Source organism: Budorcas taxicolor, chromosome 6, assembly GCF_023091745.1.
Source record: "Budorcas taxicolor isolate Tak-1 chromosome 6, Takin1.1, whole genome shotgun sequence".
Lineage (NCBI taxonomy): Eukaryota > Metazoa > Chordata > Mammalia > Artiodactyla > Bovidae > Budorcas > Budorcas taxicolor.
In genome coordinates, this window is record NC_068915.1 from 70,506,330 (window position 1) to 70,527,873 (window position 21,544).

Here is a 21,544-nt window from a genome sequence, read left to right on the forward strand (position 1 = left end):
ATTTTCACAGATTATATCCTATTAAAGTTATTACAAGATAATGGTTATAATTCCCTGTGCTATATAATATATCCTTGTTGCTTATCTATTTTATACATAGTAATTTGTGTCTCTTAATCCCACACCTCTAATTTGGCCTTAACCCCTTCTCTCTCCTCTTTGGTAACCACTAGTTTGTTCTCTATTTCTGTGAGTCTGTTTCTGTTTTTCATATATACTCACTTGTATTATTTTTTGAATTCCACATATAAGTAACATCATACAATATTTGTCTTTCTCTAACTTGCTTCACTATACATAATATTCTCTAGGCCCATCTACATGGCTGCAAATGGCAGAATATTATTTTTTATGGCTAATTTCCATGATATATATATATAGAACACATCTTTAGCCATTCATCTGTTGATGGACTTAGGTTGCTTCCATATCTTGGCTACTATAAATAGTGCTGCTATGAACATTTCGATGCATATTATCTTTTGAAATTAGTGTTTTTATTTTTTTCTAGATATATACCCAGGGATGGGATAGCTGGATAAAACAATAGTTCTAGTTTTAGTCTTTTGAGGAATCTCCATACTGTTTTTCATAGTGGCTACATCAATTTATATATCCTAATATAAAGATCCCTTGGACTGCAAGGAGATCCAACCAGTCCATTCTGAAGGAGATCAGCCCTGGGATTTCTTTGGAAGGAATGATGCTAAAGCTGAAACTCCAGTACTTTGGCCACCTCATGAGAAGAGTTGACTCATTGTAAAAGACTCTGATGCTGGGAGGGATTGGAGGCAGGAGGAAAAGGGGACGACAGAGGATGAGATGGCTGGATGGCAACGCCGACTCAATGGACGTGAATCTGAGTGAACTCCGGGAGTTGTTGATGGACAGGGAGGCCTGGAGTGCTGCAATTCATGGGGTCGCAAAGAGTCAGACATGACTGAGTGACTGAACTGAACTGAATATAAAGATCCAACCAGTCCATCCTAAAGGAAATCAGCTCTGAATATTCACTGGAAACACTGATACTGAAGCTGAAACTACAATACCTTGGCTACCCGATGAGAAGAACTGACTTATTAGAAAAGACCCTGAGGCTGGGAAAGATTGAAGGCAGGAGGAGAAGGGGATGACAGACGATGAGATGGTTGGATGGCATCACCGACTCAATGGACATGAGTTTGAGTAAACTCCAGGAGTTGGTGATGGACAGGGAGTCCTGGCATGCTGCAGTCCACGGGGCTGCAAAGAGACTGACATGACTGAGCGACTGAACTGAACTGAATATACTCTCTCATTAAAAACTAATATAATTAAAAAAAACAACAGTGGTTCAGTTATTTAAAAACTTCTCCCTCCTCCTTATGAATTTCCTAGGGTCTTTTCCTCTTCCTCTTTTTCACCAATTCTAACTAAGCACTATTGCAGTACATTGGAGCAGTATTACAAAGTCTGGGCATTAATATGGAGATAGTAATATTTCAGATATATTTTGGGGGTCTGGGTGATCCTAGAGATCCCTGTTCTGTCCTGCTAACAATAGCTGAGAATGTCATTAGACACATAGGATGAAAACTATCAAGTCAAATGTGGTAATAAGTCAATAAACAAAAAATCTGATCATGACAAGAGGTAGGAATGTAAAAGAAACATTACCCACTGAGAGGAAGAAAAAACATAATATACACACTAATATTTCTAGTATGTTTTATGTTGGCCCATTAAATATGGAACCTGTTTCGGCCTCATGGAAGGATGGATGATTTTCAGTAGAGTCCTCCAATGACAGGTCTTTGAGGATTTTGAAGGGGAAAGGTAGCCCTCATGTATAAAATACAATTACAACCATGTGAGATATCTTCTTGCTGGGTCTGGTACTATGGCACTGCACTGAGATACTTAAAATTTCAATTCTTGTAAAATATGGAAAATGACAGCTGATAAGGACTATAAGGCTGCTTCATGAATTTCACATAACTTGGAATACAGTCTGCCCATTGAGATGCAAGGCTGAAGAAAAATTCCACAGAATGAGGAAAGGCTGCACTTACTATTTCCTTCTTTGGCCAATACTTTTTATTATTCTGGAGAACTATACACAAACTGCTTTATAAGTTATTTTCATTCAATATAACTATTGTTAATTACAAATCAGTATAATCTTCATAAAAATAATACAGTTGGACTGTTTTAATTGGAAATAGAACAAAGAGTACTAAGTACACTTACAGAGTTCACATTTTTGAGCAAAGAGATATCACTTGCCTCCAAGTTCCTAGGGGATGCCAGTGATGGACCCTAGCACCCTATGGCAGCAGTCCTCTGCCGTGCAATCATAAAACACACAGCAAACTTAAGAGGATCTGCTCCTTTTCCCCCAATACTCCATGGCCAAGTTTAGGGCCTCCAGAGTCAGACAGCCTTGGGTTGCTTACTAGCTGTGTGATCTAGAGAAAGCTACCTAACCATCCCATGCCTCAGTTACCAAATCTGTAAAATAGAGACAATAATGTCCTAGTGGGGATTTGAGTGTTAAATGAGACAATTCATCCAAAGCAAAGTTTATGTCCCCTAGTGGGCAAAACCACCCTCTCCCCTTGACCAATGATTTTAATAGGGTACTCAGCACACAACGAGTGCTCAAAATTCATTAGTTATTATCATTTTGTATGGTCATTGTGTTGTCATTAAGGGCTTCCTTGATGCCTCAGATGGTAAAGAATCTGCCTGCAACATGGGAGACACAGGTTCCATCCCTTGGTCGGGAAGATCCCCTGGAGAAGGGAATGGCAACCTACTCCAGTATTCTTGCCTGGTGAATCCCATGGACAGAGGAGCCTGGTGGGGCTACATCCATAGGGTCTCAAAGAGTCAGATGTAACCAAAGTGATTTAGCACACACATGTTGTCATTAAGGAGCAGTAACTTACAAAACCTCTTTGTTTCTTTCCCCGGCCTTGATGAGAACGTGTAGACAAATGGTCAAATGTGTGGAGTAGGGAAGGATGAGCCACAAACTGGATCACCAGCTCCTGAAACTTTTGTTAAATGTAGTGATTTTTTTTTTTTTCCTGCCACTAAGGAGAAGAAGGTGACCCACCCTTTGGCTTCTTCTTGATATTTTCAGATTTTACCAGGCTCGGCAGATGCCCAAGTAAAGAGAATGTTGTCACATTACCAAGCCTGCTGTACAGGAAAAGGGAAAACTATAACACGATTAAATCATTTGCATGTTATTCTACAAGTTGAGCTCTGGTGAACCACATCATCCGTGAATGTAATTTTCATGTATTTCTTCACCTCTCACCTTCTACCACCGCTATTACTTAACCCACTGACCCAGATAGCTGCTTATTAACATTTAATACATGTCAAAATGTTAGTGGGCTTTGAACAAAACGTGAACAAGTTTCTGACTTGCTTTTAGCTCTTCGCCCTTGAACCATTACATGAGTAATTCTTTACAGCTCTGCTCTGCCATTGCTATAAACATGGCACAGATTTTTTTTTTTTTAAGATAAAAATGAAAAACTTATGGAAAGAGTTGTCACCCCCAAGACATGTAACCTTTCATTCATTTACTGAATGTTGATGACCCCCTATTACGCTGGACGTTCTGTGCTAAGGGCTCAATGAGTGAATGTGGTGGTGGTTTTCCAGTTGCTGTTCTGGTGGAAGCAGGGGATGGGGGAGCTTGGGAGACACAGACAGGTAAATGGGCGATCATACTACAGAGTGAGAAGTCCTAAGACCCAAAAGGTGTGTCAGGAGTCACACCAATTGAAACACATAGTGGGACCCCTAACTTAGCCTTCAGGGGTTAGAAATGTTTGTTGCCTCCACTCAAAAACAAATATAAAGAAAATTATCCCCATTATCCTCATAAATAAAGAAATAAGTAAAGTAAGTAAATGGATAGGTCAAATGGAAGATAAAAACACAAAACTCTATGGAATTCCTTGATGGTCCAGTGGTTAGGATTTTGCGACTCCATGCTTTCACTGCCAGCCAAGGGTTCAGATTCCTAATTGGGGAACTAAGATTCCACAAGCCAGGTGGTGCAGCCAAAAAAATGACTACAAATCTCTGTCTGACTTAGTATGATAATCTCTAGGTACATCCAGAAACTAACATAACATTGTAAATCAACTATACTTCAATTAGAAAAAAAATTCAGTGGAGAGGGAACCTGAAAGTTAGTGACATCTGAAGTGTGTATGCTGGGATATGCAAAATGCAAAAGTATTTGAGGATAGGAATGTTTAATTTGACATAGTTCAGTTCAGATCAGTCGCTCAGTCGTGTCCGACTCTTTGCGACCCCATGAATCGCAGCACACCAGGCCTCCCTGTCCATCACCATCTCCTGGAGTTCACTCAGATTCATGATATGGACATGAGTCCATATTGAGTGCATGATGCCATCCAGCCATCTCATCCTGGGTCATCTCTTTCTCCTCCTGCCCCCAATCTCTCCCAGCATCAGAGTCTTTTCCAATGAGTCAACTCTTTGCATGAGGTGGCCAAAGTACTGGAGCTTCAGCTTTAGCATCATTCCTTCCAAAGAAATCCCAGGGCTGATCTCCTTCAGAATGGACTGGTTGGATCTCCTTGCAGTCCAAGGGAACCTCAAGAGTCTTCTCCAACACCACAGTTCAAAAGCATCAATTCTTCGGCGTTCAGCCTTCTTCACAGTCCAACTCTCACATCCATACATGACCACTGGAAAAACCATAGCCTTGACTAGACGGACCTTAGTCGGTAAAGTAATGTCTCTGCTTTTGAATATGCTGTCTAGGTTGGTCATAACTTTTCTTCCAAGGAGTAAGCGTCTTTTAATTTCATGGCTGCAGTCACCATCTGCATTGATTCTGGAGCCCAAAAAAATAAAGTCTGACACTTTCTACTGTTTCCCCATCTATTTCCCATGGAGTGATGGGACCAGATGCCATGATCTTCATTTTCGGAATGTTGAGCTTTAAGCCAACTTTTTCACTCTCCTCTTTCACTTTCATCAAGAGGCTTTTTAGTTCCCCTTCACTTTCTGCCATAAGGGTGGTGTCATCTGCATATCTGAGGTTATTGATATTTCTCCCGGCAATCTTGATTCCAGCTTGTGTTTCTTCCAGTCCAGCGTTTCTCATGATGTACTCTGAATATAAGTTAAATAAGCAGGGGGACAATATACAGCCCTGACGTACTCCTTTTCCTATTTGGAACCAGTCTGTTGTTCCATGTCCAGTTCTAACTGTTGCTTCCTGACCCGCATACAGATTTCTCAAGAGGCAGGTCAGGTGGTCTGGTATTCCCATCTCTTTCAGAATTTTCCACAGTTTATTGTGATCCACACAGTCAAAGGCTTTGGCATAGTCAAGAAAGCAGAAGTAGATGTTTTTCTGGAACTCTCTTGCTTTTTCCATGATCCAGCGGATGTTGGCAATTTGATCTCTGGTTCCTCTGTCTTTTCTAAAACCAGCTTGAACGTCAGGGAGTTCATGATTCACGTATTGCTGAAGCCTGGCTTGGAGAATTTTGAGCATTACTTTACTAGCATGTGAGATGAGTGCAATTGTGCAGTAGCTTGAGCATTCTTTGGCATTGCCTTTCTTTGGAATTAGAATGAAAACTGACCTTTTCCAGTCCTGTGGCCACTGCTGAGTTTTCCAAACTTGCTGGCATATTGAGTGCAGCACTTTCACAGCATCATCTATCAGGATTTGAAACAGCTCAACTGGAATTCCATCACCTCCACTAGCTTTGTTCGTAGTGATGCTTTCTAAGGCCCACTTGACTTCACATTCCAAGATATCTGGTTCTAGATTAGTGATCACACCATTGTGATTATCTGGGTCGTGAAGATCTTTTTTGTACAGTTCTTCTGTGTATTCTTGCCACCTCTTCTTAATATCTTCTGCTTCTGTTAGGTCCAGACCATTTCTGTCCTTTATTGAGCCCATCTTTGCATGAAATATTCCCTTGGTATCTCTCATTTTCTTGAAGAGATCTCTAGTCTTTCCCATTCTGTTGTTTTCCTCTACTTCTTTGCATTGATCGCTGAAGAAGGCTTTCTTATCTCTTCTTGCTATTCTTTGGAACTCTGCATTCAGATGCTTATATCTTTCTTTTTCTCCTTTGCTTTTTGCCTCTCTTCTTTTCACAGTCATTTGTAAGGCCTCCCCAGACAGCCATTTTGCTTTGTTGCATTTCTTTTCCATGGGGATGGTCTTGATCCCTGTCTCCTGCACAGTGTCACAAACCTCATTCCATAGTTCATCAGGCACTCTATCTATCAGATCTAGACCGTTAAATCTATCTCTCACTTCCACTGTATACTCATAAGGGATTTGATTTAGGTCATACCTGAATGGTCTAGCGGTGTTCCCTACTTTCTTCAATTTAAGTCTGAATTTGGCAATAAGGAGTTCATGATCTGAGCCACAGTCAGCTCCTGGTCTTGTTTTTGTTGACTGTATAGAGCTTCTCCATCTTTGGCTGCAAAGAATATAATCAATCTGATTTCGGTGTTGACCATCTGGTGATGTCCATGTGTAGAGTCTTCTCTTGAGTTGTTGGAAGAGGGTGTTTGCTATGACCAGTGCATTTTCTTGGCAAAACTCTATTAGTCTTTGCCCTGCTTCATTCCACATTCCAAGGCCAAATTTGCCTGTTACTCCAGGTGTTTCTTGACTTCCTACTTTTGCATTCCAGTCCCCTATAATGAAAAGGACATCTTTTTTGGGTGTTAGTTCTAAAAGGTCTTGTAGATCTTCATAGAACCATTCAACTTCAGTTTCTTCAGCGTTACTGGTTGGGGCCTAGACTTGGATTACCGTGATATTGAATGGTTTGCCTTGGAGACGAACAGAGATCATTCTGTCATTTTTGAGATTGCATCCAAGTACTGCATTTTGGACTCTTTTGTTGACCATGATGGCTACTCCATTTCTTCTGAGGGATTCCTGCCCGCAGTAGTAGATATAATGGTCATCTGAGTTAAATTCACCCATTCCAGTCCATTTTAGTTTGCTGTTTCCTAGAATGTTGATGTTCACTCTTGCCATCTCCTGTTTGACCACTTCCAATTTGCCTTGATTCATGGACCTGACATTCCAGGTTCCTATGCAATATTGCTCTTTACAGCATCGAATCTTGCTTCTATCACCAGTCACATCCACAACTGGGTATTGTTTTTGCATTGGCTCCATCCCTTGATTCTTTCTGGAGTTATTTCTCCACTGATCTCCAGTAGCATTTGGCACCTAATGACCTGGGGAGTTCCTCTTTCAGTATCCTATCATTTTGCCTTTTCCTACTGTTCATGGGGTTCTCAAGGCAAGAATACTGAAGTGGCTTGCCATCCCCTTCTCCAGTGGACCACATTCTGTCAGGCCTCTCCACCATGATCCGCCCATCTTGGGTTGCCCGGCAGCCATGGCTTGGTTTCATTGAGTTAGACAAGGCTGTGGTCCTAGTATGATTAGATTGACTAGTTTTCTGTGAGTATAGTTTCAGTGTGTCTGCCCTCTGATGCCCTCTTGCAACACTTACCATCTTGTTTGGGTTTCTCTTACCTTGGCGTGGGGTATCTCCTCACGGCTGCTCCAGCAAAGCACAGCCGCTGTTCCTTACCTTGGACGAGGGGTATCTCCTTACCGCCACCGTTCCTGACCTTCAACGTGGGATAGCTCCTCCAGGCCCTCCTGCACCTGCACAGCCACCACTCCTCGGGTTGCTCCTCCCGGCTGCTGGCCCTGGCCTCGGGCGTGGGTGGCTCCTCCCAGCCGCCGCCCTAACCTCGGACTCCGGGTAGCTCCTCTCGGCCGCCAACCCTGACCTCGGACGCGGGGTGTCCCCTCCCGGCCGCAGCCACTGACCTCGGACGCAGGGCAGCCCCTCTGGGCCGTTCCTTCGCCGTCGCAGCCTGGCACTCTAGGCCTCTGCCCCTGACCTCTGACGTGGGGTAACTCCTCTCCTCCGCGCTTAGTGAGCCGGCCCGCAGCCACCTGTGCTTAGTGAGGCGGCCCGCAGCCACCTGTGCTTAGTGAGGCGGCCCGCAGCCACCCGTGCTTAGGGCTTCCCTGGTGGCTCAGAGGTTAAAACATCTGCCTGCAATACGGGAGACCCGGGTTGGACCCCTGGGTCGGGAAGATCCCCTGGAGAAGGAAATGGCAATCCACTCCGGTATTCTTGCCTGGAGAATCCCATGGACAGAGAAACCTAGTAAGTTACAGTCCATGGGGTCGCAGAGTCGGACACCACTGAGCGACTTCACCACCTTAATTCGACACAAGTATTTATTAATTCCTAAGTTTTTTTCAGAAAATACTTGACACAGCTAAATCTGGCAAATAGCAACTTTAAAAAATTTTTTAAATGATAAAAAGTAATACCTGAACCGACTTGAATAAATGCGCAATGAGTACAAAAAGGAAAAGAGGAAGAAAGTGAACCTGCCTACTTCCTTCCCCCTTCCCCAAATCTACCCTCCTTGCCTAAGATGAACAGTTAACAGTTTGATGTGTATCCTTTTAGAAAAGTAGTTCTATATTTGGTGGAACCATTTAAAATTGCTCTTTTCGTTGGTCAAAATGGTCAAATGATCAATACCTTTGTAGGATGCCACCTAATATTTAGTCATCTGACATATCCTACTCTGTGACTTGCCTTTTTGTTTAGCAGCATATCTTTAAACTCTATGTGAATAAAGAGAGAGCAACTGTATTTCTTTGTCATCTCACGTCTCTAAAAGGATCATTACAAAAATAATCTTGAGATGACAGATTAAGGCCGATGATGGTGGAGCTGCTGGGAAAATTACTCATAATTTGCTACTATTTGAAAAATAAACGGCTCGCCTGAGTTCAGCCTGACCAGAAGACCGGTTCTTTCCAAGGGGCCCAGTGTTCCTGGTTAAGAAGCTTTTCAGTTTGCAAACAAAAGAATGGCCCATCCCCTCCCCTGTGTTAGGCTGGCTCTTGTTGCCTCTTGTAATTTACCTTTCAGCCACCCAGCGTTCTCCCTCTGCACTGTGCCGGGCTCCAGGCTGTCTGGGAGAGAGGCTGGCTGGCTCCAAGACCCAGAGCCCATAGTCTGCGACTCAGACTAAGTTTTTGTGTTAACAACAAATGTTAACTTGGTTTCTGATGATTGCCGGAGTCTTAGGCTAGTACTCTATCCTCCTAGATTGTCGTCTAGTATAATTTTTCATAATTGCTATCTTTCATAATAATGCCCTCAGAGGGCAATTTGAGTGGAAGTAGCCTTGGATTTATGATCAGAAAACTTGCCTTTAAGTGTCTGCTCCATTGTTTATTAAAATGGATAGACTTCGGCCAAATCACTTCTCCTCATTGAATCACAATTCGTTTTAATAGCTATAGAATTAAGATAGTAAAAAAAAAAAAAAAGATCTCTCATTTATTAGGTGTTTACTGTATACCAGGTACTGCTTTCAGCACTTTGTATATATTAACTCACAGCCCTATGAGGTGCTTGGGGTGCTAATTTAACCCTATTTTACAGATGAGAAAACTGAGGTGCAGAGGTTAAATATCAATAACTTGCCCAGAATCACATAGCCAGGGAGAAAAAGGAATGAAAGCCAGAGGTGCAGTGCTTAAAGAAATTTAAAGAGTGTGAGAGGCTTTAGCATCTCTTCTTAGGGCTTTCCAGGTGGCTCAGTGGTAAAGAATTCACCTGCCAATGCAAGAGGTGCATGTTCAATCCCTGGCTTAAGAAGATCCCCTGGAGAAGGAAACGGCAATTCACTCTAGTATTCTTGTCTGGGAAATCCCATGGACAGAAGAGCCTGGCGGGCTACAACTCTTGGGGTTACAAAGAGGTAGAAATAACTGAGGGGCTGAACACACACACACACACACACACACACACACACACACACACACACGCACACACACACGCACACACACATAGCATCTCCTCTTGGCCACAAGGGCAAAGAGTTGGTGTTTGTTTGTTTGTTAAACTATTGCCCCCAAATCAGAGTCATCAACATTTTGGAGCTGGACATATTTCTGGAGAACCTCAGAAATATGTCAAGGGCAAACCTCTCATGTTAAGCGAGAAAGATGCTGGGTCCAGAGCATTTAGGGGAGCTGGGTCAAGTTTAAGCTTGTTGATGAGCTTGCTGGGGTGTAGATCTTGCTGCCCACTACTCTCAGTCATTCCCATGGTTTTTCCCACTTGGTTTAATACCACAAACAACTTAAAAAACCAAACACTGTTTATTGTGGAGAAATTTAAACATCTACAATAGTATAATGGGCCCCAGGGGTCCCACTACCCAGTTTCAACAATCATTAGCTGCTTGGCCAATCTGGCTTCCTCTGTATTCCCACTCACTCTCCACCTACCAGCCCTCACTGGATAATTTTGAAGGGAATCTCAGGCATTATGCTAAGTCACTTCAGTTGTGTCCAACTCCCTGTGACCCCATGGACTGCAGCCTGTCAGGCTCCTCTGTCCAAGGGATTCTCCAGGCAAGAATACAGGAGTGGGTTGCTATTTCCTACTCCATCAGACATCACATCATAAAGTTCAGTATATATCTAAACTATAAGGACTCATTTTAAAAAATATTTATTGAAGTATAGGTGATTTATAGTATTGTGTTAGTTTCAGGTGTGTAGCATAGTGGTTTGGGTGGGTTTTTTTCAGCAGATTATATTCCACTGCTGCTACTGCTAACTGCGAAGTCACTTCAGTCGTGTCCGACTCTGTGCGACCCCATAGACGGCAGCCCACCAGGCTCCCCCATCCCTGGGGTTCTCCAGGCAAGAACACTGTAGTGGGTTGCCATTTCCTTCTCCAATGCATGAAAGTGAAGTTGCTCAGTCATGTCCAACTCTTAGTGACCCCATGGACTGCAGCCTACCAGGCTCCTCCATCCATGGGATTTTCCAGGCAAGAGTACTAGAGTGGGGTGCCATTGCCTTCTCCTAGAGGTTATTATAAGATGTTGGGTATAATTCCCTGTGCTATACAGTAAATCTTTTTTGGTTATCTATTTTATGTAGTAGTTTGTATCTGTTAATCCTGTATCCCTAATTTATCCCTCCTTCTACCTCCTTTTCCCCTTTGGTAACCATAAGTTTGTTTTCTGTGAGTCCTCTTCCATTTTGTATATAGATTCATTTTTTAAAAAGTTTTACATATAAGTGATATCATATAGGGTTCCCTTGATAGCTCACTTGGTAAAGAATCTGCCTGCAATGCAGGAGACCCCAGTTCAACTCCTGGGTTGGGAAGATCCACTGGAGAAAGGATAGGCTACCCACTACAGTATTCTTGGATTTCCCTGGTAAAGAATCCACCCGCAATGCAGAGACCTGGGTTTGATCCCTGGGTTGGGAAGATCCCCTGGAGAAGGGAATGTTGGGACCTAACAAACGCCATGATAGGCTTCAGGGACTAAGGTAGGACTCACGGGAAAAGCTGAGTCATTGCCCAGTGAGGTCATCCCCGTGGATGCCAGGACTTGTCTAATCAGTCGTAACCTGGTTTGAGTTTATCAGGACGTAAAAGACATCCCCCTGCAGCCAATAACCAATTAGTAAATACCAGGAAACCCCTGCAGCCAATAAAGATTAGCCAATTAGTAAATACTAGGAAACTCCTGCAGCCAATCAGCCTTTGCCAACTCTCTGTTCTAAAACCTATAAATAGTGCTGTAAATCTGGGCTCGGGGCTCCTTGCTCCACTCCACTGTGTTGGATGTGGCGGGAGCCCTAGCTCGAGCTAGAAATAAAACCCGTTCATGCTTTTGCACTGCTGTGGATGTCTTATTCTCTCAGTTTTGGGGACTCAGACTCTGGGCATAACAGGGAACAGCCACCCACTCCATGGACTGTATAGTCCATGGGGTCACAAAGAGTTGGACAACACTGAGCGACTTTCACTTTTCCTTTATAGTATTTGTCTTTCTCTGAGTTATTTCACCAAGCATAATATTCTCTAGGTCCATCCATGTTGCTGCAATATTTAATTTTTTTTTAAGGCTAAGGACTCTTTAATATTAGCACAATGCTATTATCTTAAAAATAACAATAATCTCATCAAACAGCTTATCAGGGTTCCAATTGCCTGCCCCATTTACCATTCACTTAGGCACCTGGTGGCTCAGATGGTAAAGAATCTGCCTGCAGTGTGGGAGACCCAGGTTCAATCCCTGGGTTGGGAAGATCCCCTGGAGGAGGAAATGGGCAATCCCCTTCAGTGTTTTTGCCTGGGAAATTCCATGGACAGAGGAACCTGGCAGGCTATAGTCCATGGGGTTGCAAAGAGTCGGTCATGACTGAGCAACTAACACTTTCAACTTATTTTAAAATAGTTAATTTGCAGCAAGCAAATTTTGAACTTTCAACAAGTACAAAAGACTGTGGAGGATAGAGATGTGGTAAAATTAAAAAATCCCTACCGTTTGGTTCTGAGCAGTTGAGTATGAAGTTGAAACCCCACTAACTAAGTGAAATAAACCGTGTGCAGAGGGAAGCAGCACAGGATAAATGTTTGCTCATTGGTTGCCTGGGTTCAAGTTCATCACTACTTATAACCAGGTGACCATAACTAAGTCACTTGAGCTCTCAGTGCCTTCCTCTCCTTGTCTGTAAAATGGGGCTAAAGATAGATTGACCTCTAAGGGTTGCTTGGAAAAGCAATGTGTTAATACAGGCAAACAGATCAGCACATAAAGCATCATAATTACTCAACAAACATTATCTCTTATTATTACATCTGGAAGTGATTATGACCCATTAATAAGCCTTAAAGGCATTCTATAGTAGAAAAGGGAGAAGGCAATGGCAACCCACTCCAGTACTCTTGCCTGGAAAATCCCATGGACGGAGGATCCTCGTAGGCTGCAGTCCATGGGGTCGCTAAGAGTCGGACACGAATGAGCGACTTCACTTTCACTTCTCACTTTCATGCATTGGAGAAGGAACTGGCAACCCACTCCAGTGTTCTTGCCTGGAGAATCCCAAGGATGGGGTCGCACAGAGTCGGACACGACTGAAGCGACTTAGCAGCAGCAGCAGCAGCAGCAGCAGCATAGTAGAAAGGTGGGGAGTTCTGGTTATTATGCCAGGAATAATTATAATACACAATAATAATTACTATGGATGGTGATGATGATGATGAGGATGATGATTTTGGCCAGGATTTATTTTTTTAATGTGCAAGTCAATTAAAGTTAATTGTCAACCACAATATGCTAGTGATTTTTCACTTGCATCTTCTCTCTCATTCTCTCTCTGGGTTCACACCCTCCTCCAAGCTGAGGACAGAAGGACTCAATCCCTGCAGACACATCTCCAAGACATTTCTGTCTTAAAGGGCCCAAGGGATAGAAGAAGAGATCTGATTCCGAATTAAAATGAGGTAGCTGTGGCGGAGAGGTTGCTATAATCTTTATGCTTAGAATAACCACTCCTCCTGGATTGTTTGGTTTATGCCTGTTGTCCCTTTTCATTCTTCAGAGTGTCTCAGGCCCCTTCTCATGCTCACCCCTACCCTTGCCTGCTCTGTATATACCCCCATCTCCACAGTCACTTTAACCACTGGGGGCCAGCAGACAAGCCACAACCAGAGCCACTTCTGTCCCTGGGAATGGTTTATGCTACAGCACTGGAGTAACAAGGACTATGTTAGTATTGCTATCCCTTCAATCATGGAAGGAGTTTTTATCAATCAAGAATGAAGGGAGTTTAACATGTACACATGACTATATATAAAATAGGTAAATAACAAGGACCTACTGTATAGTGCAGGGAGCTATACTCAATATCTTATATAACCTATAATGGAAAAGAATCCTAAAAAGAATATATACATATATAATATATATGTATAACTGAATCATTTTGCTGTACACTTTATAACACTTTTTATGCTGCTGCTGCTAAGTCGCTTCAGTTGTGTCCGACTCTGTGCGACCCCACAGACAGCAGCCCACCAGGCTCCCCCGTCCCTGGGATTCTCCAGGCAAGAACACTGGAGTGGGTTGCCATTTCCTTCTCCAATGCATGAAAGCCAATGCATGAAAGCAAAAAGTGAAAGTGAAGTTGCTCAGTCATATCGGACTCTTAGCGACCCCATGGACTGCAGCCTACCAGGCTCCTCCATCCATGGGATTTCCCAGGCAGGAGTACTGGAGTGGGGTGCCATCGCCTTCTCTGAACACTTTTTATATAACATTGTAAATTAACTATCCTTCAATTAAAGAAAAAGCAAAGAATGAGGGAAAGTTCCCTAATCTGAGATCATTTAGTTGCAAATTTCAAGAATGGCAAGAAGATTAAATAATTTTATTCTCTCCCTCCCTCATCAATCAGGATAACTGATTTATATGTATTCTTTTTGTGTGTGTTTTAAATACTTTTTTCCTCCTGGTATTTACTTGATCATTTAATACTTTCAATCTTAAAGCAAGTTTTTCTTCCTTCCTTTCTCCTGCAACGTGACTTCTTTATCAGAGCCTAAGAAAAATGTCAAAGGTGAAAAGGTCATGGCATTTAGTGTGTGATTAAGACAAACTTGGATTACACAAATTTATGACAACAATAATAATTTCAGAAAAAGAAGCTAGATTTCTTGGAGCCCAAATAAAATTTGGTAAAATAAAAATTAAAGGAAAAAGCACCCTGTTAGATGTACATTTATTAGTAATTCCATCTTGACGACATTCAGTCCCGACTGTGTGTATCATGGATTCGTCTTGTGCAAGGCCTTCAGTGAGACCCACAGCTGAATTACAGCACAGTTTCCTCAAAGAATGTATTATTTAGCGGAAAGGCTATGACAAGGTTGCAAATAATTCTAATAAAAGGCAAGGAAAGATATATGACTTCAGAGATGCCTGAGCCATGTGCTGTGGAGATTTATGGAACACAAATGTGACTCTTAAGTTTAGAAATACTTCTGATTCTGGGAAGTAGCAAGGATTTAGATAAGAGGCCCTATCGGGTTGATTTTTATTTATTTATTTTTTTTACAGAGACCCAGGAGGAGTACTTGCTGTTAAGTATAATAATCTTTTAGTGTCATTTTTAAACTATAAAAAGTATATATATATATTATTAACTTCCTATATATTTAAGTACTAAAATACATAAATATATATATTTATATATACATATAAATGACTTCAGGATTTAAAAATTGACCCTCAATGCCCTAGAGGAAGAAATGGCAGTCCACTCCAGCATTCTTGCTTGGGAAATCCCATGGACAGAGGAGACTGGCGGGCTATACTCTATGGGCCCATAAAGAGTCAGACTTGACTGAATGATTGAACATAGAGAGGCTCTCTCTGCCTACTCTGCCTGCTTGGCTTGTGGGATTTCAGTTCCCACCCAGGGATCGAACCAACTGGCAGTGAAAGCATTGAGTCCTAATCAACTGGACCACCAGGGAATTCCCTAGATTCTATTTTCATCTCCCCTTTTCAATTCCCTAGACTATATTTTAATCTCCCCTTTCCCACCAGCTGGATCTTTCAAATCTCCCTCTTCTGGTGTTCTCACCTCACCCTACAAACTGCTCAAGGCTTCCCAATCTCCCTGTGGTCCTTTGCCCCATCCCCTCCTTTTTTTTATATCACTCAATTTCTTGAAAATGTATCTAGCAATAAATCTTTGGTTCCATCTCTTTACCCCTAATGTACCACTCAACCCACTGCAGCCTAAATTCTGGTGTCACAAACTCTGTGTGTATGTGAGTGTGTGTGTCTAGGTGTGTGTCTGAGTGCCAGAGTATGGATTTAGTTACCAATAACCTTGAGGTTAAGTAGGGAGGTGACTTATCACAGGAATTAAGTACCAGGGTTATGGAATCAGCCTGCCAAGAGTTCGAATCCTGGTGTAAATTTAATGTAAGTTACTTAACTTTCTTGAGCCTCAGTTTCCTCATCTATAAACTGGGGGGTACCAAGAGTACCTACCTGGTAGAATTACTGTGAGGTTGAAATGGGTTAGTTTCTATCAACATAAAGAATTTGGAACTTGCTAGGTACTGCCATTTTCTATTATGATTACAAGGCAACCAATACATTTCTATCTTATTTGAACTTCTTAAGAGATAGGCAACACCTGAACACGCCCATGCCCCTGAAATCTCCTTGAGCCATAGCTCTTGCTGTTTGCCTCTCTGACCCTTGCTTATCAGGATCCTTTGTGAGACCATTTTCCTGCTTATCCCTTAAATGTGGGGGTTTCCCTAGGTATGGCATCAGCCCCGTTTTCCTCATGGGGGACACTCCATCGGGGTGACCTTATCCAAACCCTTGGCCGCCGCCACTTCCCTATGGCCAGGACCCATGCTGAGCTCCAGGACTGCACGTCTAGCTTACACAGCATCCATGAGCTCCTCACACCCACCAGGCCCGACTCCACATCTTTCACGTTCCATTATAAGCCTGCTTTAATGTCTTGCTGAAGGGAAGCACATTGGAACTGACATCAGAAATCCGTCCCTCTTTCCATTCCCCTTTCACAGCACAGTTGGGGAATCAAGGTCTAAGGTCAGCTCAGTGTCTCTTTTTCACCCTTTCTCACCATTCTCACCTCCATTAACTTAATCTAGTTCACCACTCTTCTTATGGATCACCACATTAGGCTCCCGACTATTTTATCAAGTTTTGGCTCCTTTTCATTTACCCTTCACTGAGTCTTCCCACTATCTTTCCAAAATGTAAATCTTAATCACATCTGGCCCCAGAGTAGTCCTGTAGTGACTCTTCATAGCTTCATTCTTCATCAGAGGATGAAGTTCATGGTTTTTGGCAGGAATGACTCTTGTTTATCTCTGTGGTCTTCCATTCCTGTGAGGCCTTGATTCTCTAGCTGTGCTGCACTACACACCCTTCCCTAGCTGGGCTGTGATGAACTACAGCGTGGTTCATCTCCTTCATGCTGGTTCCTGCCTCTAGCCCTTTGCATGCCTGCTTTCTCCCTCTCCCTCTTGGTCCTCTCTTCTGCATGCCTCAGAATCTGCCAAGTCTTTGTGGAAGCTTCATGAAGCCATTGTACAATATGATCAAGGGTCTCCTCTGCATTCAAACATCACCCTGTGCAGACTTCTGTTAGAGCACATATGATGATTTTATCTTTGACCCCCTGATGTGTCCCTCTTCTTTCTCTGCAAATCCCATGAGGACAGCATCTGTGTCTTGTCCAACTCCATATTCCTAGCACCAAATAGAACACACTTGGCACATAGTAGGTGTTCAACAAATACTGCACGAAAGCTTGTACTAAGAGCACACATCATCTTCTTTTGTCCTCACTAACTGTGAGCATTATCACTAAAACAGAGTCTACCAATAAAGGTCATATACTCATTTCTCCCACTTGATGGACTTTCAAATCATTACTGGAAAAACAGTGACTATCAAGGAGCAAACTTGAAAATGATTGTCCCCTCAGTGTAGTAATTCCATCTATAGGAATCTATCCTAAATAAGTGATCAGAGGCAGGGGCATTTTATTCACCAAGATCATCACCAAGTAATTTATGATAGGAAAAAAACTGGAAAAAAGAGAGGAATGATGAAACACCCAGAATTATGGTACATATATAGGGTGGACTGAACATTATGTTACCATTATATGGTATGTTTCCAAATAATTGATAATGATTTGGGACAATGCTTGTGTTATGATTAGTGAAAAAGCTAGATAGAAACCTACCAAATATTGTAAAATCTTAAATCATATAATGAAAAAAAAAGAATAAACAGAAGAAAGAAAAGAAAGAAACATAACAAAATGAACTCTTCTGTAATTATACCTTGGGTGATTGTTGTTTTGTTTTATTCATTATAATTTGGGGTATTTTCTAAATTTTCTACAATAAGCATCTTTACTTTTACAATCAGAAATATAAAAAATTTCAAATTACAGATTTGGGCTGTGTGAGGCTATAGTGAACCTTTCTGATTCTCTTTGTGCAGCAACATTCCTCCTCAGTTTTCCTTTGAGAATACAGTCCTCCACATTCTGAAGCCTTGTGATGTGGATGAAGTGGGCCCCCAACCCTGGCTCCAGGGATAGGCATGTGACCCAGGCCTGGGCATGTGACCCAGGCCTGGCTGATCCTTATGTTCCATCTGTCTGGTTTCAGAGACTGGTTCTAGATGAGCATGTGACTCAAGCCAAGTCAGCACTTTTGTAGGAGATGTTCCTGAGGGCAGAAAAGCTCTGCTTGCATCTGCAATGAGCTGTAAGTCTAGACCTGCATATGAAGTCAGGAAAGCAATACAGGGAAGCACTGCTAGAGGATGGAGATGAAGGAGAATGCATGTGCACACACACACACACACACACACACACACATCTTCAAGTCCTGATGACTGGGCTCTTAGACCTAGGAAAGTCTGAAACATCATAATCCCTGGACTCTCCAGTTATCTGAGCTAATAGGTTTTATGTTTTTTTGTTTGCATAAGTCAGTTTGAGTTGAGTTTCTACAACTTGCAATCAAGAGCCCTCACTAATACATTTATGAAAACAATAAAAATATATAAAGTATAACTCATGAAAGGGTGCAAGGGCTATCACAAAATAGTACAGAACTGGTTCCACACATTATTACCTGAGATATAAAATATCTCCATTATTGTAAATGATTCTACTGGACACGATCTAAAACACAGTGCATTCCACTGGCATTTCACTCATGGCACCTTCTACCTGCCTCCTTTTAGGACAGAGCTAGCAGAGGATATTATGAAAAACAGTTAATAAACCTAAAGGCACTAGGACTGGTGGTTCTCTGCCATGCCTGGTATTAAACCTTTAATTGCTATATCTGGGGAGATTTGGGGTGTTCTTAAGGGGAGTTGGGATGAGAAGGTGTTTAGGGAAGTAGTTTTTTGCTTTTCTCAATGAGTACAGAAAGATTTCAATATTCTCCCAACCAATATGGCCACCCTGGGTACACACAGGCTGAACATGGCCCCTGTTAACAGATATTATAGTTTCTTATTGGGGTATCTGTTTTCCCTCCTGAAATGAGAATCCTCTAGGCAGAGACTCCATCTTATTGGTTTTTGTAGCATATGCTTACCTAGATGTTCATAGGTGTTTTTGAATGGAGGACATGAATGATAGTCCAGCATTGTATAATTCTCTATTTTTTTTTTTTCTGGATAGAAGTTTCCTGCCTAGAATTAAATTGCAGTATGGTCTCTTTTCATCCAGTCTTCTGAAGACTTGTTATCCTCTCCAATATCAGTTGACTGAAGAAGAAAATTGTAAATTTTCTCTCTCAGGCATAATGTTGATATTTTAACACATAGTGATTTTTCTCCCTACTATGAAATGATTTTAGAAATAAATCAAGATCCCAGAAACTTACTGCTCTGAGTGGTACCTTTTATCTCTGTCATTTTCAGAAAGAGATGTGGTCTGATGGCCCTGAGTATGGTACCCCTTGAATTTCAGTCATCCCATAGCTGTGTGACTTGAACCTTTTGCTAGGACATTGGACTGTGGGTTCCCACACTTGACTCTAAGGATTGTGGCAGGGTGCCCACACCTAAGAACAATGGTCCTCCCAGTGCCTAGTTCCTCCTTGCTCTCCGTAGACACTTAAGTGCTTACTGAATGAATATATTTAAAGAGAGGTGATCATATATCCATATTGATCGAGTAGTGATAATTTTTAAGTGATTAGCTAACTTTGAAAGTTACATTTCTTAAACCAGTTTAGGCCCTACCAACATGGAACAAGGGAGCTTTCAGTATGAAATAAGGGGAGGAGGAGAACTGGCTAATGATAAATTTTGGCTGCTACTTTAGAGAAGAGTCTAAATGCATCTAAATTATTTCACAGCTCTTTCTTATGGGCACTTCCCATTTATTTTCCATTCTGAAGAGAATGGAGAGGTGTCTTACTGATTTATTAGAATGCAGAGGGAAGACTCATCATACCTGGAGTCAATCTTATAATGGCTGGGTCTCCCCTCTTTTAACTGTGTGATCTTGGGCCACTTTTAGAACTGAAATAATAAACCTACCTACCTGACAAAGCTGTTATTGTGAGCATGAAATAACATTCAGCATAAGGAGGAACTATAAAATTCTACACAGACACTGTTGTTTTCTTGGGTAAAGCACTTCCTAGGCCGTGAAAAACTTGGCTTAAGAGGATCATTTTACTATTGTTCTGCTCTTGGTACAGGCTACGGCAGCTAAGAGGAATACAAGAATCCCCACTCTTGTAACTACCTTCTGATAGGCACAGAAACAGTACAACGGGGGGGAAAAAAAGACGCTCAGAGGGCCTTTAGTACAAGAACTTTGGCGCAAATGGGTTTAAAAACTCGAGCTCGCAGAGTAAACTTCACAAAGCCCCTCCCTACCCCAAAGCCCCAGTCTCCAGAAAGGTCTCAGCAGAGGCCAAGCCGACCAATAGAAACCAACTGTGCTCTTACAGGTTGAGGAGCAGGTGCAGAAACTGAGCATTAAAAATTACCTACGCCTGGGCTCAGCCTTCTACCGCAGCTCCCGGCGCCACGCTTGGTCCCCCTCGAACAACAGGAATACAGAAGAATGTCGGGGCCCAATTTCGCTCCCCTCAAATTCCTGTTCCCCGCGCCCCTCCACCACCAGCGGCGTCCAGCCTCTTTCCTCGGGAGCTTGCTCGAGGGGCGGTGGCGGACCTTTATTGTCTGGGGAGCATCTGCCAGGTGGCGGGCCGATCCCCTGATGTGCGCGTGGTGCCCTGCTTCACAAAGCGCGCGGCGGGCAACACCACTCTCGTCCGGGAACATCACCGGGGAGGAGAGGTGAAGAGATGTATGGGCTCTGGGGTCGTGAGCGCGGGCCGAGGGCCGACATGCTCAACCACTCCCGCGGTCTCAGTCCCCCGGGATCAGCACCTCGAAAGAACAGGGGTCAGACACCGCCGCCAGGGAGCTAGACCCAGACCAAGGCGAGGAGGGGCGCGCAGAAGGGGCGTGGCCGTCGCGCAGGGGGAGGGCGCTGGGAGGAGCGGCCGCGGCTCGGCGCTCGCGGCTCTGGGGGCTCGGCTTTGCCGCGCTCCCGGCACTCGGGCTAGAGCCGGAACGTGGAACAGAGCTCCGGTCCCAGCGCAGCCACCGCGATGAGAGGCGCTCGCGGCGCCTGGGATTTCCTCTTCGTTCTGCTGCTCCTGCTCCTCGTCCAGACAGGTGGGAGGGCGCTGCGGGTACTCGGACCGCGCCTCCCCCCTCCCCCCGGCGCAGCCTGTGCTCCGTTAGGGTCCGAATACGTTGGGGTGGCTGGGGAGAGGTGGCTGCCGGTGCGTTTCAGTTTCGGGAAGATTCGGGGCGGCCCCGGGACTCTACTGCGCCCTGCCCTGCTCACCTGCGCCGGGAGCCCTCCTCAGCCGGTGGTGGGGGCGCTGAGCTGCGAGTCTTTCAGGAAGGCGGGCGGCGAGGGGCTTACGCTGAGGGCAGCGGGTTGTCTGTGAGTTTAGGGCTGCTTTTGTGAGGAGGGGGAGCTGAGCGGGGTCAGAGGCGGGCGGCGAGGGAGTTCTCACGCAGC

The 21,544-nt window shown here is 43.4% G+C and overlaps 1 protein-coding gene across 1 annotated transcript in view; it reads left to right on the plus strand.

Moving 5' to 3' along the window:
* Positions 1 to 21,085: 21,085 nt before the first annotated feature.
* Positions 21,086 to 21,544, plus strand: part of KIT (KIT proto-oncogene, receptor tyrosine kinase) — a 78,901-nt gene continuing 78,442 nt past the window's right edge. The window contains exon 1 of the mRNA XM_052641937.1: positions 21,086 to 21,189. Within this exon, the coding sequence (XP_052497897.1) occupies positions 21,123 to 21,189 (67 nt within the window). The 5' untranslated portion in view covers positions 21,086 to 21,122. The remainder of the gene's footprint in view (positions 21,190 to 21,544) is intronic.